Source organism: Quercus robur, chromosome 6 (genome assembly GCF_932294415.1).
Source record: "Quercus robur chromosome 6, dhQueRobu3.1, whole genome shotgun sequence".
NCBI lineage: Eukaryota > Viridiplantae > Streptophyta > Magnoliopsida > Fagales > Fagaceae > Quercus > Quercus robur.
The window spans coordinates 48,405,883-48,426,288 of NC_065539.1; the positions used below are offsets into that span (position 1 = coordinate 48,405,883).

The 20,406-nt window shown below is 35.1% G+C and overlaps 3 protein-coding genes across 3 annotated transcripts in view; 2 read left to right on the plus strand and 1 right to left on the minus strand.

Moving 5' to 3' along the window:
- Window positions 1–434: 434 nt before the first annotated feature.
- Window positions 435–6,380, minus strand: LOC126689189 (uncharacterized). Its single transcript, XM_050384267.1, has 10 exons — window positions 5,912–6,380; window positions 5,750–5,833; window positions 4,439–4,569; window positions 4,214–4,311; window positions 2,848–2,936; window positions 2,531–2,642; window positions 1,957–2,111; window positions 1,800–1,870; window positions 932–1,046; window positions 435–794 (listed from the first exon to the last, which is right to left on the minus strand). The coding sequence occupies exons 1-10, from the start codon at window positions 6,137–6,139 to the stop codon at window positions 627–629; spliced, it is 1,251 nt and encodes a 416-aa protein (XP_050240224.1). The 5' UTR covers window positions 6,140–6,380; the 3' UTR covers window positions 435–626.
- The window catches only part of LOC126689191 (peroxidase 3-like), a 75,664-nt gene continuing 59,459 nt past the window's right edge, over window positions 4,202–20,406 (plus strand). The window contains exon 1 of the mRNA XM_050384269.1: window positions 4,202–4,205. The gene's annotated coding sequence lies outside the window, so the exon portion shown is untranslated. The remainder of the gene's footprint in view (window positions 4,206–20,406) is intronic.
- Window positions 8,713–10,570, plus strand: LOC126689188 (A-agglutinin anchorage subunit). The gene has a single exon (XM_050384266.1). The coding sequence runs from the start codon at window positions 8,917–8,919 to the stop codon at window positions 10,228–10,230; it is 1,314 nt and encodes a 437-aa protein (XP_050240223.1). The 5' UTR covers window positions 8,713–8,916; the 3' UTR covers window positions 10,231–10,570.

Here is a 20,406-nt window from a genome sequence, read left to right on the forward strand (position 1 = left end):
TCTATAAAGTAACCAAAGTTTAACATTAAAAAAAAAAAAAAAAAAAAAAAAAAAAAAAAATTCAAACGCATAACATACTACAATTTGTAGAGCATAATTTGAAACACTATTGAGTGTCGACAAATAACTTTTACTCGGTTATCTATATGCGTTTTCTGTCTGGATGTATTATTTAGAAAGTACCGTGCATTTTATGTTATTTGAGGAAAGGATCACATACTACAATTTGTAGAGCATAATTTGAAACACTATTGAGTGTCGACAAATAACTTTTACTCGGTTATCTATATGTGTTTTCTGTCTGGATGTTTTATTTAGAAAGTACCGTGCATTTTATGTTATTTGAGGAAAGGATCTAATGGCAAGACTTAGTGAAATTAATTTCGTAATACAATCGGGAATTAACCTCATGACAGTAGCCCATGAATAAACTATTAATCAAAAGGTTTAAATTATCTGAATTATGATGATGATTCTCAAGTTAACCAACTATTCATCTATGCGTATTGATGAGCAAATAAGTAGATTTTTCCCCTTCTCAAAGCTCATATCAAGAAAAAAGAACTGAATAGGTCAACTGTAAAAAGATAAATAACCAAAAAAAGAAATCAAAAGATAAATAACTATCAAGGTACAGTAGCAGATGGCGAAGGGAGTTGAACCCAAACATATTCCTCTTTGTAAGCAACACCCCCCGCACAAGAGGCTTCACACGTATACACAACAATAGTTGCCCAATCGAGAGAGTCAACTTCATTATTCACACTAAAGTAATAAAGCAGCTGAGGCAAGATCTGAAATCACCAACAAAATAGACACCAACCAAAGGTTTCATTTAGTTTAATTGGAGAAATTGACCGAGTGAAAAGATAGACTGTAAAATGTAAAAGAAACATTTTACGGAGATTTTATAAAGATGCAATGTGCATACCTGGAACTCAAAACAAAGAGGACCACCGCAGTAATTGCATTTAGGAATATCAGCTTTCGATGGCTGACCACTTGACATGGGCCAGAGGGGTTTAGCCCCACCATTCCTACAATACCTGATATTTTGAAACAAACAAAATTACCCGTCATTGTATAATAAAGAGGGAGAAGGCTATAAGTGGATTCAAACAAAAAGCAGCAAGGACTAATGACTAATGATGACTCTACAATGTTCTTATTTCTTAGGCTAGCTCTGAATGGACAAGAATCAGGTACCAAAGTCAGTAATATGTAGCATATAATAAACGCAGAATATACCATGTAACTAACAAAAATAAATTACTAGTTTAAGTGACTTGGGGCCAACTTATAAAGTTAAGGGCAAATTACAACATAAATATTTGAAATAAGATATTTGATAGATGTTGAAGAAGCAACATGCATGTAGAATTAATGCTTTTTTCATATATTTATTGGTAAGTTACATACAAAGCAACGATGATTTATATAACATGGATCTCATTGAATTTTAGGTTACCATCTTCAAACGAGTACCGACATATATATATATTAGTGTTGTTAGCTTCCAGAGCAAGATTAAAAAATTTTATACATGTTGCAGAAAATTTAGAAAACTTTTTGCATTTTTCTGAAAATAAGAAGGCCCCAAAAATAGTTAGAACTGAGGCCTCCTTACTTTCATTTTGCCATTCTCCATATGAGGGCCACAAACACCATGGGGTGATTAAGGCCCCCTGAGTACCCAGAATATTAAAACCATACTATATAGTTGCAGGGCACCAATGCTTGTATACTTCAAGTGCCTTGACATGTGGAAGTTTGTATCCACAATTAGAAATATCAATCACCTTAACACCTGTTCAGGGGCCTTGCCTATGCGTTCTTGGAAAGAGGCCCAACTTTTTCTGTCATCATCACCCTGTTCATCAACAAAGAAATAAGCAACTAAGAGTCTAGAACAAGGAAACAAAAAAATTTGAATACAGCAACGCAAACAACAAGTACCTCAAAACTGTCCATCAGTGAGTTCATTGTGTCATCAACTTTTTCCTTAGAGACCAATGAACTGGTACAGGCTTTATCCTCAGACATTTCTGTGCTGGGTTCACTTTCATTCTCAATTATCATCTCATATTCTGGCCACAGAGTTTTGCTTGCAACTGTGTGCAAATGCAAGATATTTCAGGTGTAAAATACTAATTTAAGTATTGACAATTACTCTATTAATAAACCACATGTTAATAAATATTTTCCCAGGAGTAAATATACAAAGCATATACAATACACATATAGTATCTAAGTCATGTTCTACAAACATTAACCACTTTTATTTCTATTCAGCAAAAAAATAAATATATAAATAAATCAAACCCTACTCCTGTATCTTTAATATTCAAGGTCAAGTTTTTAGATAAAGATGGATAAGACATAAGTAAGTTACCATTGTCATAAGATGTCATTGATGCCATCTAAGATGTAGCTGACAAACTTTTATATTCCAACAGCAAATATACATGTAAATATGCACTACTTTTTTTACATATTTAACACTGTAATAGAAACCATCTACTTTACTGACCTTTTTGTAAATTTGCTGAAGTAGTTCCGTTTTTATTGGGGCAATCAGATGATTGAGAAGAAATGCTCATCCGTTGACAATCAATCTTATGACCAGAGCGCCAGTGCATTGCCTGCAAACAGAAAAGGATAGTAGGAACCTTTTTATGTTGGTGTTGAGGAAATAACCCTTTTTTTAGTAAGTTATAAATACATGCAACTTGTGGGTCTTGAACCCGTAGAACTCACCCTCCACTTGTTCTTATAGGGAGAGAAAGCACAGTTTGAGCTAGAGCTCATTGGCATGAGGAAACTAAAGAACCTAAAAGGCTCAATTACCTGGTGTTTCTCTGAGCAATAACGAGCTGTCCTGCAACTACTACAGAGTTTATCTCCTTTCCAGGTACCACACCAAGTACAAAGTGCAGCTAACACAAGCAAACATCAATACCATCAGAGATTTATTAAAGTACATCAATTTATATGTAACAGAAAGTGCATGAATATATCCAAACATATTTTTGGGCCCCTGCTAGCTATGCAAACCCACAGTAATTAAGTGTTAGAGCTTTTGAAAGTACTCATTTTATATGTAACTGGAAGTGCACAAATACATCCAAACACATTTTCAGGCCCTTGCTAGCTATGCAAACCCACAGTACTTGTGTATTGATTCTGATCTTTCAATTGATCACTTGGGCTGATCAAATTGCATAATTTAAAAGAAATAGTAATTAAAAAATTTAAAAACAAAAAACATAATTTGGAGATGTGGACGCCCTTCTAAGAGGAATATTTATGGTCCTTGAAATAATGTGTTTTCATAAATGCAGTCCTCTTAGTTTTTCACAAATCCGCTAAACATAAATCAGAGGATGTCATATTGATATTGGTAACAAACATAACCGGTTTACTATTGAGCATTCATGCTAGCTTCCATTTATCAACCATAAATCATACTTTAACGCATTAAATAATCTTATGAACTTGAAAACTATAACATAAATTGGAAAATTAAAATAGAATCACACAGGTCTGCCTGGGTGGGAGTGAGAAAGTTATGAAGCAATAGCATGCAATGTCAAAGAAATCAGGAAAAAATAAAAATAATAGTTTTTGTTTTTTTTTTTTTATAAGTAAAAAAATCTTTTTTTGTTTTTTGTTTTCAGGCTAGATTTTATTTTATTTTATTTTTAAATAAAGAATTTTTATGGGAAAAGTGGAGATGCCCAGATATACAGCATGGTATGCCAAAGCTTCACCTAAAGAATGCATGAAAAATTCATCTTGTCTATAAAATTAAAAAAAGAAGAAAACTGGATGTGGCCAAAAATAAGCATCTTGTCCTTTTCTTTTGAGTAGAAATAAATGCAATATGAAAATTCGCATGCTGTGCTAAAATCTATTTCTTCTAATAAACCAGAAAAAAGGAGGAGATTTGCCTAGACAAAGAGCCAATGTGAAGCCTATGATGTTGCATATGGATGTGAGGATGGAAATATGGGACTTGAATTTCTAAATTGTAGGCATATAAATATTATAGTTCCTCTGAGGTGTTTTATACCACCAATAATTTTGTACTGAGGCCCATATGAGGAAAAAAAAAATGTAGCCAACCCAAGAAGTTGAGATGAAGAGTCTGAAGAGTTGCGCATAATATGAAGAACAATAATCTATATAGGCAATGAAAGAAACCATGAACTACCTCCAGTTCCAGAAGGTTTGTCAGTCCCATCGCATCTTGGGGGCTCGCTTGGGTAAAAAGGATTAAAGCGAGGCAATTGGCAACGGAAAATCTTCACACTGTAAGTTTGAGGAATGAGAAAATGTCATTAGTTTTATTTTTTAATTTAAAATTTTAATTATAACTAGAAATTTTCATTGTTTAAACTTTATAGAACATACAACTCAAAGCAATAGTTGACTATACCTTCTAGACGGTTTCTCTGGATGGCGTTTCCATTGCTCATGTTGATCCCGAAGAAGACAGCTCATTGATGAACACATGAAAACAAACAACATCCGATGAAACGCATATTCTTTCTCAATTGGTGCATAAACCTAGAAAATCAAAGGTGAGAGATTGTTATCATCAACTGGTGATCAACCTATAAACTCAAGGCACATAAACAATTTGTCCATATTTCTTTTTGATAAGTAAAAGGAGAAGAGGAAAATAACAGATAAAGAGATGAAAAAATGTGATACAGATACACAGATATCTCCTTACAGATTTCAGAAAATTCAGATTAATATCAGGCCTAGCAGCAAATTCAAGCAGGAAGTTTATTTTGCTAGAGTTACAGACTTAGTTAAAAGCCCAGATCCTACTAGAGTAACATTTTCAAAAAGAAATGTTACTAGTGAATTATCTGGGACTGAATTTAATTTCTAGAAAGCTATTTTTACTAATTATAAGCCTCTATCATGAACAAAACCGCAGCTAGGATCAGTTTGGTGGAATGTATAGCATTGGTCTTTTGCTAGAAGATTGCAGTTGGTTCTGATGTTGCAAAAGTTTCAAGTTTCTTGAACAAATGTGAGTGGAAATAGCCTCCGGCATGGTCTGACGAGCTAGTTGTGACTCAAAGCAAGTTACCTGAAGTCAAAAAAAACCTCAAAGGGAATGTGTGAGTTGGCTTCCATTATACAAGTTTAGAAACTACAGAAGCTGTTAGGACTAAATTGTTTCAAGTTAATTTGGTTTTGTCAAGCAATTTCAAAGCATGCTTTTAAGTAGTATCTTGCCATTAAATTACAACTAACAGATAATAAAAAAAGGCTCTCAACTAGAAGCAAAGACCATCCTTTTATTTTTCTCGTGCTCTTTTGCAAAAAGAATATGGCAAGAGGTGTAGCAAAAGTGCAAGATAAATAGAGCTGCTAACGACGTGAATAACGAATTAAACTAGGCACTTGGCAGTCACTAGATTGAAAAGCAAAGGCCTGAAATTAATACTTTTCTAGCTCGCTTTGGTACATATCATATACAGCATGATCAAAACGCCATAATCTGTAAGCTGCTTGTTTAGTTTAGTATGATCAACACGATCATGGTCTAATTCCGCTAACTATTGTCGCATAGTTTAGTTGTTATCTTTTATTGGCACCTAATTCAGCTCCTTGTTTTACTATCTACTTCGAATTGAATTAAATTCTAACTCATCACAAAACAAACAACTTGAAGCAGCCAAGTATTCAATCAGAAAATTTTTAAAATCGAACTCAAAATATGCAATACCTGAAGCACAAACTGCAAAGGCTCTCCACATATATCACAAACACAAGCTTTTCCAGACGGCAAATTCACCGGATCTAGCCAAGCCTACAACCACAAATAAAATAGCATTATCAATAACTAAATCGTAAGCTTTTGTAGAGAAACAAATAAATCAAATAGTACCGGTACGCTTCCGGCTTTGCTAGGAAATAATTGACGGAGAAGAGACCAAGGATTCTTAGGCTTCTCAACGAAACCTAAGGTAACGAATTCTTCTTCTTCATCTTCATCTTCATCGTCATCGTCTTCTTCTTCGTTCATATCGTAATCTTCTACTCCTTCTTCATCGTCGTCGAGGGAAGTGATTTGAAGGCCTTTTAGCTTTTCCATAGAGTCTCCCTCCTGAGACATTTTTGGATTCAATTTTCTTATGAATTTTGGAGGATACGGAGATTCGAGTGAGCTGCGCAGTTTTGTATTGTATTGTAATGTAGTTGTTCACCTTTCTTCGGCGAGCTAAGGGTTTAGGGTTTTACTTTTACGGTGCGTTTTAAGGCTGCTGCTGCTACGTGTCCTTAGGTTTGAACTTGAGAGGCGAACCATGGCCGTTGGCTGCTTAAAAAATTTAAGAAGTAGAAGCCAGTTCTGGGCAAGACGAGACCAGAGATGTTGGGCTTTACTTCAGTTGGTAGTTTTTTAAATTAACCCAAAAGCCCAAAAACCCATCCAACCCTTTTCACATTGGCTGTAAAATTCGCTGAATTGATGTACGAGTGCTCAGAAGTTAGTTCTCTTCTTAAATTTGATCAAAAGATTATTTTTATCCCTAAACTTTTTTTTTTTTTTTTTTCATTTTTTAACTTTGAACTTTGTAAAGAGTTTTTAATAGTTTAGAGACAAAAATAATAATGAAAAATATTTTTTTTTTCGATAGTTTAAGAATGAAAAAGTAGAAGATCTTTTTTAAAGTTTAAGGATAGAGAGTAAAACATTTTTAACAGTAGTTTAGAGATGAAAAACAAATTTTTTAATAATTTATGGATATAAACCGAACTTTTTAAAGTTTAGAGGTGAAAAATAAATTGTTGGTAAAGTTTAAGTACCAAAATAGTATTCTTAACAAAAATTAACATGGCTACTGTGGGAACCAGGTATAAGGCTGTTGGGTCTTCACTCACTTGCTCACAATTTATTTGTAGTGGGCTTGAGGATTTCCTACTCCGGATCGTTCTCGGCAGAGAAACTCAAAGCAACACTTAGTCTCTCCTTCTCACTTCACTGTTTTCTTTATATTTTTCTGAACCCCTTCTTTCTCCCAAACTTCTGCTATTTATAGCCAAGGTTAGTGGTGAGATTACGATTTCAGCTTCTGTTAGTGCTATTGAAGGTCCAGTATTATCTGATTTAAGTGGGTTTTTAGGTGAGAGTGGGGTGTAACAATTATGGCCTTGGAACTTGGTTCCAGCTTAGTTGATAGTGTTCGGTAATGCAGTTTACTGAGCATATCATGATTTACCCGGACACGGTTAATACGCTTGTTCGGAAAAGCTTATGCCGAGCACATATCAGAATTCAAGGTCCTAAATTAGTTTTTACGCTAAGGCAGATCTAAGAAGGGCTTAGGGCAATGGGGCTGTTCCCGTTGGGCCTGGGCCCAAGGGCCTAGATAGGTCTTGGGATCTCGGTGCCGTACAGCTACAAATTTTAAAAATTTAATTGTTAGATTGCATGATTTTTAAATTCTTAACATGCATGTCAAATTTTGTACCAATCATATGTTATTTACTATTTTATCTATAAATTTATATTAATGGATAATTTTATATTGCAAGAACTCAAAACTTAAACATTTGATTGATGATATAAAAGAAAAAAAAATGTAATTTAATGGTAGATTTGTCAAAATTCACATATGATAAAAATGATATTAAGTGAAGTCATCAAGTTTATAGCCAAACTTTATCATTTTAATTGTAGATATGGTAAAATTTTGATCTTGGTCATAAGAACATTCATGTCGATCTCCTCAAATTTTTTACCAAACTAACTCAAAAAAATACTGTTTTTTCTAATTTAGTTATCAATATTTTTATATTCATACATCAACCTCGCTACTTTTACAATTAAATAATATTATTTCTTAATATTCACATTGGTGAGGAGGCTGTAGAGGTGTTGAAGGCGCAAGAGGTTGCGGCGAAGAGTGACTGCATTGAGGTCGGGGTTAGAGTGGTGTTGTGTCAGCTTCTGAGCGGAGGCGGCTTAGGTGGGGCCTATGATTGGGAAGGAAGAGAAGGTTATGGAGAAGATCAGGAAAGAGAGTGGCACTAAAATTAGAGAGAAGAGAGGGAAAATGCCTTGAGAGAGAGAGAGAGAGAGAGAGAGAGAGAGGAGATGGAGAATTTTTTTTTAGAAGAAGAGATGGAGATAGACATCAGATGCCAATAGATAGAAAGAATAAAAATGATTTTTTATACAATAGTGATGACAATGTCCTCACTGGGTGTGGCAGGCACTTCTCTTAGCTAAATATTTTGCACTAGTTTGGTGAGACTAATACGTGGCTTTTTTTTTTTTTTTTTGAGAATATACGTGGCTTTTTTGGAGACTTTAGTTATATATTTATTGAAATATTAAAATAACTACATTGATATGAATGCTTTAAGGTCTATTTCATGATGATTGGTGTCTAAAATATCAATCAAATTGTTTCCACTAAAAAAAATAAATCAATTGGTTTTTGCCATAAACAAGAGTATTAATCTTAGTAAGTTTCAGTCAGTTCAACTGATAAAATCTTTAATAGTTGAATAAGAAATTTGAAATTCAATTGCTATCTAACCAAAAATTGATTAATGTTTTAGTTTAATAATAAAAATTTATCATAAAAAAAGATATCATAAATTGAAACTAAAAAAAACAAAAAAAAATTTATTTATTTATTTTGGTTAGGATGGATTTGATTCCACATCTTTTATTTGAGTACGGATAACTGAGTAAAGGAGTTGAGCTAACCGGGATTGTACACTTTTTAGCAGTTGAGCTCACCAGATCCAAAAAATGTAACGATTAACGTTATATTTATAGCTCCCCATTTCCCTTCCCTGCTCCCATATCTTCGTTCTTACCGAATTTCACTCACTTCTCACACTCTCACACACACACTCTCTCACACACACACACACACAATGGACTACCACTCGAACCACCGCGCTACTCGCTCTCCCTCCTCCTCCGCCTCCTCCACCTCCTCTTACACTCCAAACCCTCCCACCACAACCACCACCACCACCACCACAACTACCACCACCACCGCCGCCTCTGACCCGATGCACTCCTGGTGGGAATCCGTATCCAAAGCCCGTTCTCGAATCCACGCTCTCTCTTCTCTCCTCTCCAATTCCTCCCCTTCCTCCTCTTCCTTCTCCTTCTCTTCCCTCGCCGACTCCGACCGCCCCGCCCTCTCCCTCCTCTCCTCCCCCACCGCCTACTCCCTCATCTCCTCCGCCCTCTCCTCCCCTCTCTCCGGATCCGGATCCGACCCGCTCTGCCAATGGCTCTACGACACCTACCTCTCCTCCGACCCTCACTTGCAACTCGTCGTCCTTTCTTTCCTCCCTCTCATCTCCGCCCTCTACCTCTCTCGCATCCACTCCGACGACTCTCTCTCCCTCCCTTCCCTCGCCGGATTCGAAGCCGTACTCCTCGCTCTCTACGCTTCCGAAACCAAATCCCGCAACGGAAAGCCGATTCTCATCCAAATCCCTGACCTCTCTCAGCCCTCGCTCTACCACACTCCTCGCCGCACCACCCCCGCCGCTAACAATCGGCCTTCCGTTGGAATTTTGTCGCTGCCTTTAGAGCCGCAGATCGCCGTTAAATCCACGAAACGAGCTTGCATCGTCGGCGTCGCTCTCGATTGCTATTACAAGCAGATCTCGCAGATGCCGAGTTGGTCTAAGCTCGAATTTTGCCGATCCGTCGCTGCCTGGGCCGGCCAGGACTGTCCTTGTAAAAGAGAGTTCGACGACGAATTCGAAAACTGCACGTCGTTTTCGGATTCTAGAGCAATCGAGAATGGATGTGAGATTGAGATTGAAGGTGTGGTTGAAGAGATGAACAAATTAGGGATCCAGAAATACAAGGCTGGTGATAACGATGATGAAAATTCCGAAAAACCTAAGGGGATTAGAATTCCGTTACCTTGGGAGCTATTGCAACCGGCATTGAGGATTTTAGGGCATTGCTTGTTGGCTCCGTTGAATCCACAAGACGTAAAGGACGAAGCCGCGGTGGCCGTGAGGTGTTTATACGCCAGAGCTTCTCATGATCTGGTTCCGCAGGCGATCTTGGCCACGAGGAGCCTTATTCAGCTTGATAAGAGGGCGCGCGCGGCTGCTAAGATGGAGGCAGAAGCAGCAGCAGCTGCAGCAAATGCATCTTCGAATTCCAACACTCCAAGCAAGGCTAAGAAACCGGAAATCCTATTGGTTTCCAAGTGATTGGGAATGTCGCAGTTTTGCAGGTAATGGTTGTTGTTGTATAGTTAAAAGTTGAAGCAGTCGAAAATTTAATTTATGTAGGTTATTGCTGTATGCCAATATATATTAGTGTTTGTAGTTCTCAGTGATTGTTTTTTTGTAAGTTTTAAAAATTTTATTTCTGGATTGACAGTTATAAAGGATTCAGGTCTTGTTGTGTACTTTTGTATTTTTTTTATTTGAGGAAATTTGGAGAAATGGTTTGTAACACAAACGCTTGTATGGCGTGTGATTTCTCTTTTGAATTGGTTGTTGTATAGTTAAGAATGCTTGTTGTAATGTGAACGATGTCTCTTCGTGATCTTCATTTGATCGGTAGGTTACAGTTTATATAAAAACTGCTAGTATAAATGCCTTTTCTTGTAATGATTAGTGAGATGAGATAAGAGTGCATTCATTCTTGAGCACTGTATATCTTATTTCTTCAGCTTCTAGTGGAATTTTGCTTCATTTCTAGTTCAGTTAAATTATGCCTTGTATTTCCTTTGGGTAGCTAAAGTTTAAATTTGACAATGAAGAATAACTTTATATTGTGAACCAAAACAATACCATTTGAAATAAATCTTTTTACAAACTGAACAGGACAGTTTTGTAAGAAATAGATTGATGATTGGTTTGGCAGCTTTTTCAAAGATAATGCATTTTCAATTGCATACACCCTAGTCTATTACTGATGTTGGTGATGCTGGTATTTGCAACATAATATGTTCATCTTTAAGCATCAGTTCACAATATTTTAGCTATATTGATTAATGGTAAGATTTTGTTGTGATTGAAATTTGCTTATGTCATGGAATTGTGGAAGAATAATATTCTTCACTCTAAATAATCGGCCTTGTCTATTGACGAAAATCAACTTATGTAAAAGTCTTAAACCTGTAGATGGTTCTGTGTGTTAACATTGTTCATTAGCCTCCAGCCCCTCCATTGATTGAATTGGGAACCTTAGAATTTTTGGTGTTAAGAGTACATGGAGTTTTATGTGCCTACATGTACCTTAGGCTAACACTTTGTTACGTGATGTTTCTAGGTTGTAGTGAGTTATAACTTTTAATTGCATGTTTATCACCTATATTTGGTTTTCAAATTGATAATATGTTTCTTTTCTAGATTTCTTTTGTTTGTTAGAACACTATGGTTTCAAAAGTTGTAATCACTGTGGTAGTTATGGTTCCCTAATTAGTAGTTTTTGTAGGGTAGGCTATTGGTACTTGACTAGTAGCTTTTCCCATCCACGTTATGAGTGCATGGAAATAATGAATATGTGAATCGTGGGTTATAAGAGGTTGATGTGCCAATAGGGCTATTCTTTTATATTGTAATTTTGAAATGGTTTCAAATGTCTAGATATGCATTATGAGTTCACATAGGTGGGAGAAGCGGTAGAGCTATCTCTCATTCTTTCCCCCTTATTTATCTGCATTCTGCTCTAACTTTACTGTTCAGTTAATTTTGAGAATTATAGAAAGAATTCCATCTTGAATAGACTTATCAAAAAAAAAAAAAAAAAAAAATCCATCTTGAATTGAAGCTTCTCCTTGGCAACATAGAAATGGACAAGCTTCAATTCAAGATGGAATTTTATCTACAATTCTCATTATCACGAATGTACCAATGCTACATCCTGGTTGTTTAATGGGTGTGAATTGGCAACTGCAGGTGAAAAGTTTTGCATTTAGAGAAATGCAGCTCATAGTAATAAGGCAATCAACCAAGCAAAAGCAAACATCTAATCCCAAAATCCTCAAACCTTAGAAATCAAATTGTCCACATGGTTTTTGAAGTCCTCAACCAACATTTTTCCATCAAGTCCTTACTACCTCATCCCAGTACACCAAATAAATAGACATTCAATTAGAAAAGAACATGTATACTGTAACCAACCAATCACTTTAATAGCAGAAAGAATTACATAACTTCTAAAACTTCAAATGAAGATCACTAAGAGACATAATGCATTATTCAAATGTTTTTTGATAAATCAATGGTTTGGAGTGGGCAGATTAGAACCCTAGATATCTCTGTTGATAATTCAAATGTTTAGATATGCATTATGGGTTCCAATAGGTGGGAGAAGCGGCAGAGCTATCTCTCATTCTCTCCCCCCCCCCCCCCCCCCCCCCTCTATTTATCAGCACTAATTCAGGTATAACTTGAGCACCTAAGATCTAATTTTTCTTGCTGTTTGGTTCATTAATTTTTTTGGTTTTAATTGATGACAATATTAAATCCTTCTCCTATAAAACCTAGCATTTACCACTAAACCCTTTTCCATTACACAGTTGCTATTTAAAGTATAGTAGCTTTCTTTGGACTGAAAACATTTTTCAACTTCTCACAATATATGACTATTGGAGCTGGGTATCTCAGGATAACATGGGGTATAATGATTGCGAGATTGTGGGTGATTAGAACCTGTTGTTTAGTGGATGTTGACAAGTAATTTTCTTAGTTATTGTGGGTTGTTTAGGTGTACATGGAAATGTAGGCAACTTCAACTTTAGCTTATAGGAGCTAAAAGTAGAAGCTGCCTCTTGTAGAGAAATATGGCAATGATGTCAGTGTGGGTTAATAAGCAGAACCACAGTAGGGTGGTGGTGGAGGTTTACTCACATGATTCTAGCTCTATAGGTCGTTGGGGTGGATTCCCCTATCAGTTACTGAGTAGGCTGATTATTTGGCTATTATAGGTGCTCAATCAACTTCTCATTTTTATAAATTTTTAGGAATAAGGCTTGCCTAAGTTTTCCCCTCTTTTTGATATGTTCTTAGTTTTGATTTTGGTCATCTAGTTGTTTGTTTGTTCATTGTGTTTTTTTCTTTTTTGGGTTGTCTTTTATCTACCTTTTCTCTTTTGGAGATCTCTACCCGATCCCTTGTATCTTTCTCTCAATATTTATTTTTATTTTCCTTTGAAAAAGGAAAAAGTTCTATAGCCTTCCCTAGATATTGGAGCAATTGGCCAAAGTTACAAGAGTGGGGTACTTTGTGTACACAGCCTCTGTACATGAGGTGGATTAGGGGACCCCCTTCAATTGATAAGAGTGGGCATACTAGGCATTGGGAGCTACCTATGGTTTGAAATGGTGGTTTTCTAGTAAGCTGTTGGGAGAGGAGAGGAAGAGCCTAGCTTTGTTTGGATATGGCCTTGTGGCATGAGTAGTTTTTGGGTAAGTAATATTTTTAAGATTAAAGGCAGATGCTTGTGGTGGCATGAGTAGTTTACTGCTTAGATGTGGCATGAAGTGGTGCTGGTGCTAGGTTAACCATAGTGGGATTGAAACAGTAGAAGTTAGGAGTTATTATGCCACAATTTGTTTTTTGGTTTAATGGTAGTCATCTTAAAATTTTGTCCAGAAGAGCATGCTCATTGTTAGAGTTTGTAACTTTTGAAATGTCCCCATAACTCCAATGGCTAGTCATATGAGTTAGCCCAATTTCATACCTTTTTATGTAATTAGTGTTTTGACAACCTTTCTATTGAGGTGTATTTTAAAGTAAGTTTGTTTTTGGCATCCTTTGTTTTCTCAATGACCATGTTTTCTACAGAAAGTTATTTTAGTTGCAACATTCAGCTTGAGGTGGTTTTGTTTGGTTGGCCAAATTTTAACCAGTTCTTTTTTAGAAATTTCTATTTATTATTCAATTACTCCATGTTGCTTTGTTTGAAAGGTGGCAAAATACAATTAAGAGGTGGAATATATCTGCTTTATATCTGTAGTATGGAACAACTGTCCTTGTGATGTTACCCTGAATATCGGCCTTTGGCATACATTGGTTTGCAGTGATTCCGATAGTTGGTGTCATGGTTGGCAAACTAAGATCATTTTATTTGGTCTTTGGGAATTGGGATTTCTCATTGGGGGATATACAGAATACTAAAGATATCTTGATGCTGGCCATCAAAGCTGGCTATAAAGACTTGGTGTTATGGAGAGTGGTGCTTATTTCACACCTGTGTCATACTGTGTTTTTATAAACTGATAACGTGACTTTAAACCACGTTTTCAGTTATAAAATTAAAAACTCAAGTGTGTGTTACACACTTTGTAGTGTGTACAAGAGTGTTTTCCCAATTAAGAAATATTTTTGTACGTGTGCTCTGTTATAACTGATCAGTCAATTGTAATCTGAATCTCTTTTTGGTAGAAAGGCAGTGATGGTAAGGTTAAGCCAAAGTTTAAATCTGAGGCTAAATTACAAATTAAACTCTTACCGTCGTTAAGTTTGGTTTGTTTTCATTTTCTTCTTTGTAGTTTCAATTGCTTTCATTACAATCTTTTAACTTACATCTGTTTTCCACTTGGTGTTCCATTTTCATGGCTACCGTAACACTTTTCCATTTGATACTACCATTCCATCCATTTTCAATTAAGTGGGCTACCCCTAAAGCCCCTTGGTCAAAGGAAAAGACAAAACAATGAAAATTAGAGAATGAAAGATGAACAAAATAAAAAGGTGGGAGCATTGGAATGAGCCATTGACACAATATGATCAATTTAAGATATGATGAATGTCAATTACTGCTATTTTAAACCTGATTCATTATATTATTATGAGAAATCTTGATTACAAGTGTTCAATTCTGGATAATAAGAATTGTATTGCAAGAGGATGACTTGATTATCATCTTTTTGTTTTTGTTTTTTTGGCATGCACCTATCTTTTCTAGTGACATACAAGATTCTTGAATAGTGATTTGTTTTGCGGATGACAGAAATGACAAGCACTGTAATTAAATTTTGTTTTAGATTATGAAGCACTGTAATTAAATAGAAACAGAAGAGGAACGCTACCTTCATCTTCCCTTATTAGAGCAGTGAAAACAAAACTAGGAATGGAGATTGGAATCCTTCCCAGTTCCACAACATAAACGGCCCAAGCCCAATTAACAATAGAGTGAGCCAAAACATTAATTCTCTCTCTCTCTCTCTTTTTCTCTTTTAGAGAGTTTTAACTTATGATATCTGTTTCTAATGATAGTTTTTTTATCATCATACCAAAACATCAATTGATTTTAGACCTCTCTAGTCACATGAAAAGCTTGCCAACAAGAATAAATGGATACTATATGTTTAGTGTCTAAAATCATGAGGAACCCTTTTACCCGCATATAAATAGTACTACCTAGATCATGAAATAAAAAACATTTAATATATATATATATATATATATATACCTATAAAATTCAATAATTGAGGAATGAAAATTTAAGCCTTGGATATCTTCATTAGAAAAACTAGAGCTACATAGCTCTTGGCTAAGCTACAATATTTTAAGTCTTAGAGAGGACTAAAACTTGGGGACGTTCTTATGACATTACATTCAATTTCATTATTTGCTTGATAATGGGATGGTGGACTAGGAAGCAAAGAGGAAGCATACACATGTAAGTCGATAATGATTTGACATAGAAAAATGACATATAATATGTCAAGGGTTCTTTTTATATTTCTTGTACCTTAGACACGCGTCTTGATGTTATTGAAAAACGCTTAGTCTATACTTTTTCTAAGAAGGAAGTTGGGCCTGGTGCTCCGTAGAATGGGTTCCAAAGTATCATTCTGTCGCTGCCAGTTTGTGTGTAAACGTTGAGTCCAAAGTCCAAGGGAAGACACTGCAAAGTGAGCTTATCCTCTATTTTTGCTGCAGAAGGAACCTTTCTCCAGTTTCTGCCATAGGTCTGACTTTTTTGCTATGCAGCAAAACTTTTTGCCGAGCAGTAAAACCGTCTGCTGTGCAGTAAAACTTTTTGCTGTGTAATAAAGCTTCCTGCTGTGCAGTAAAAGTTTTTATTGTGCATTAAAGCTGTTTGTTGTGCAGTAAAGCCTTCTACTGTGCAGTAAAGCCTTCTGCCGTGCAGTAAAGCCTTTTGCAATGTGAATGACTACTCTTCATTTTTTACTGTAGAAATACTTTTCTACTTCTTACATATAAACAAATCTAAAACCCAAAGAAAATATCAATCAAGCAAATGTTACCTTACATGGGTTAGCATATTCTCAAATATATACATACACATATTCGTAAATATACTTATACGTATTCACATATACTTCTATAAAATATATGGCAGAGCATAAGCTACAAGGTATATGTATATATACTTATGGCAGGATAATAATTAGTTCGTGTCAAAAGTAAAACACATAATAACAAAGAAATAAGAAAGCTTCAACCGAAAAGGTTTAGATAGTATAATAGCTAACACGGTAAATATAATAAAAAGGTATTACAGCAGAATAACTAGTAAATCAAGTAAAGATTCCATAGCAGGACAACTGATGCAGCAAATGTGATAAAAACGTGCTATGATAGAATGACTAAATACAGCAGATATAAGTTATAACGAGTGAAATCAAATATATTTGCAATCAAAATCAAGTATTGAATTTTCTCATAAAATAAGTAAACCAAGAAGGAATCCAAACCCCAACTTGAACAACCTTGTCATAGGCTTTTGCCATCAAAGTTGTGCATTTTGGAGAATAGGCCTAAATGGCTACTAACTATTACTTTTGGGGACTTCAAAGAGTGGGTTTGCTAAGAGGGAGGGAAAAGATGGTCTATTGATGCATGCCCCTATTCCTGCTGTGTTTTCTCTCTTCTTTTTATCACTTTCTTTCTTTCTTTCTCTCCGTTCTTTTTACACTTAGTTGCTTACTACTCTCTTGCCGTGGGTTGTTCCCCCTTTGGTCTTTTCTTTTCTTGGGTCCCTTTCTCTTTCTAAGTGCCTCCCTTAGGTGCTTCCCCCCCATTAAGTCTCCCCCCTTTTTGCCATGGTTAACTCTTCCTTTTATAGTGAGCTAATTCAATGAGATTTCTCCTTTTTACCTCTAGGATTTCATCAACTATTTTTGGCTTGTTGTGGGCATCCCTTTAGGACTACCCACCAACCCATTGGTTGCTCGGCTACTACTTCTGCTCAGAATACGTCAGTTGCACCATTACTCATTTCATGACAAAATTTCCTTTTGTTTGTTCTTGCTGTATACCTCTACCTCTAGGTGACTAACCAATAAGGATTGGGCTATTTCCCTGCCTAGCTCTATAGCATGCATCAAATGGTCCCAACCATCTATTACTTCTTTTGGGTAAAATACCATCCTAACAAGGTATATTCCCAAAAAGAAGTCATGGTTGGAAACCAAATATAGACCCCATTTTCCCCCCACCATCAAACCACACCCTTTGAATCCCCTTGATCATGGGCCCACCTCCCTTGTATTGGCTGGGTACAGGTTGATGGTGCTCCGGCCTTTTTGTGCTTGCTTCATTGTCTTCTATTTTTGTCTTCTTTCGTTCCCACGTTGTTTTCATCGTAGCAGATTAGTTTTGTTTCGTTCTGCTGTGTGTTTTTGTCTTATTTCTTCATGCGTTTCCTGCTACGTTTGTCATTTTCCTTTGGTTTGGTTTTTCTTTCCTTCACGTGATTCCCACTGCTAACACTTCCTACTGTTCCTTGTTTCTTTTCATCGTGCTTTTTCATAGTAGTTTTCACTCCTATCTTTTTATACAAAAGGATTTGGGTCTTTGTGGGCCAAATAATGTTGATTGGATCAAAAGGGTCTTGGGTCCAATTTGTCTTTATTTGCCGAAGCTATTCTACCGAAGAACTGTATTCTGCAGCAGATATGTATTCTGTTACAGATTTGTAATTTGCTGTAAATTTGCGTTTTGCTGTAGATCGCTTTTCCTTGCACTTTTTTCTTTGGACCTTTCTTGCTCTTCGGTCTTCTTGGTGGGTATTTGAACCTTGATTTTTATTGGGCTTTCTTCCTCATGGGCTTTTGGATATGGATTCGCAAAAATGGGCATCAACATAATACAATTTAACCAAGCAATAATATACGAAACTTTTTTTTTTTTTTTTTTGGAGAAAGTAAATGAATAATTAATCATTTTTCATAAAAATTGCAAATTTTAAAATGATGCGTTGATGCTTGAAATCTTTACGAGTGTTCAATAGCTGGAGAGACCCTTGTTGGATGGTGTTGATGGAGTACAAAACAACTTCGCCCCGCTAATTAATTTTACGAAAATATAATTAATCTAAGAGACAAAAAGAGCATTTTTCATATGAGTTTTGAGGGTTTTTTTGGGCTTCTTCTTTAAAGAGCACGTAATACTTGAAGGAAAGACTTCATCAATTACAAAGAACTCTAGATACAAGAATTATAATTCAGTACTTATGATTGATCGAAGTTAATCCATAATCAATCAATATCATATATAAAAGCAAGGATTTCATGTTAGAGAACATAAGGTTGTGCCATGTGGTGCATGCTTTGAAATACTCTTTATTTAGGCTTTTAAATCAACAAAATTTGCATTTTTATCAATAGAATAAGTGCATATATTAATTATCTATAGTTGTGCATTAATTATTTATATTAAATGAATTTATATGATTATTTCTATAAGGGTCCGCCTAATGTATGTTCTAATAATCTATTTTAGGAAACATTTTATGAAAAATTGAAAAAGTTAAAAAAAAAAGTCAGTCACTTTTTTATTTTTCCATAAAAGGTTTTCTAAAATGATTTAGGAATGTATGTCCTAAGGGCATATGTTAGTAAAACTCTTTTTATCAACTCTATACAAGAAATAATTTTTAGTTGGAATAATTAAAAAAAATTTAGAATATGACATCCTTCCTCATGTTTAGTTTCTTTGAAAACAATTGATGCAAAAGCCATAAAAAATTAAATATTTGTGAATTCACTAAAATTATCTTAACCATTTAAATTTCCTAACACCTTTTAGTGACATGTAATATATATGTTAGTTCCACACACACACATGCCTATCTATATTAACCACTATATCATGCAATTTTCAATTTGTAAACACACACAAACACACACAGATATATATATATATATATATATATAATATGATCAAATCACTACACTACTCTTAGTGTCTTTCTATTTTGTCTATAAAATAATTAAATATTACAATTTTTTACAAGACAAATTATTGAAATAATTTTTTTTATATATCAATAATTGGGATTGAGGGATTTGAATCCTGAATGTCTTTGTTGAACAAGTGTCAATTAATTAAGATACAAGATTCTCGATAAAAGTTATTAAATTGGAGAAAACTAATAATAAGTTGCACTACTGTCGGACTAAGCTACAGATATCCCAATACCATCTCATTCTTCAGGTCGTTCCTATTCACTCGAGCTTCTACCTCTTCAAGGCCAATCAGTCTCACAAGCACCGTAAAAAACAAATACTGCAGAGTTAACTGTAAAAAACAAATAGTAAAATACTACTAGGCTAGATAGAAATATAGAATCATAGAATATAGAACATAGAACTAGCCGTAAAAAACAAATACTGCGGAGTTAACTGTAAAAAGCAAATAGTAAAATACTACTAGGCTAGATAGAAATATAGAATCATAGAAATAGAACATAGAACCAGGAAAAGAGTCAGTTATGGTCCTGGTGGAGTTCACGGGTTAGAGCCCTTTAAATCTAGTCGTAAAAAATAACCTTGATAGGTGAGGCTATTTGGGCCACCCAACCACCATTGAGTTGATTGTCCTTTATTGATTCACATTGATTTTAAAAGATTTAAACTTTGGATATCTTCATTAAAAAAATGATACCTACATGACTCTTAGCTAAAACACAATATTTTACCAAGCAATAATATACGAAGTTTTTATTTTTTATTTTATTTTATAGGAAGCAAAGGAATTAAACATTTATTGTAAAAATGCATAATTTGAAATGATGTGTTGATGCCTGAAATTTTTGGGTTTTCTCAACAGTTGGGAGAGCTTGTTGGATGGTGATTAATTTTAGGAAAATATAATCAATCTAGGCCAAGAAAGGAACATGTTTTATACGAATTTTGAGGGTTTTTTTTGGGGCTTCTTCTTTAAGGAGCATGTGATACTTAAAAAGAAAGATTTCTACAGTTATAGATAACTTTTTATACCTACAATTATAAATAACTTTTTATACGAGAAATCACGAGTTAGTACTTATGATTGATTGAAGTTAACCCATAATTTATCTTTTTTTTTTTGGTGCTTCTTCCTCTTTAAGGAGCATGTGATACTTAAAAGAAATATTTCAACAGTTATAGATAACTTATGATTCGAGAAATCATGAGT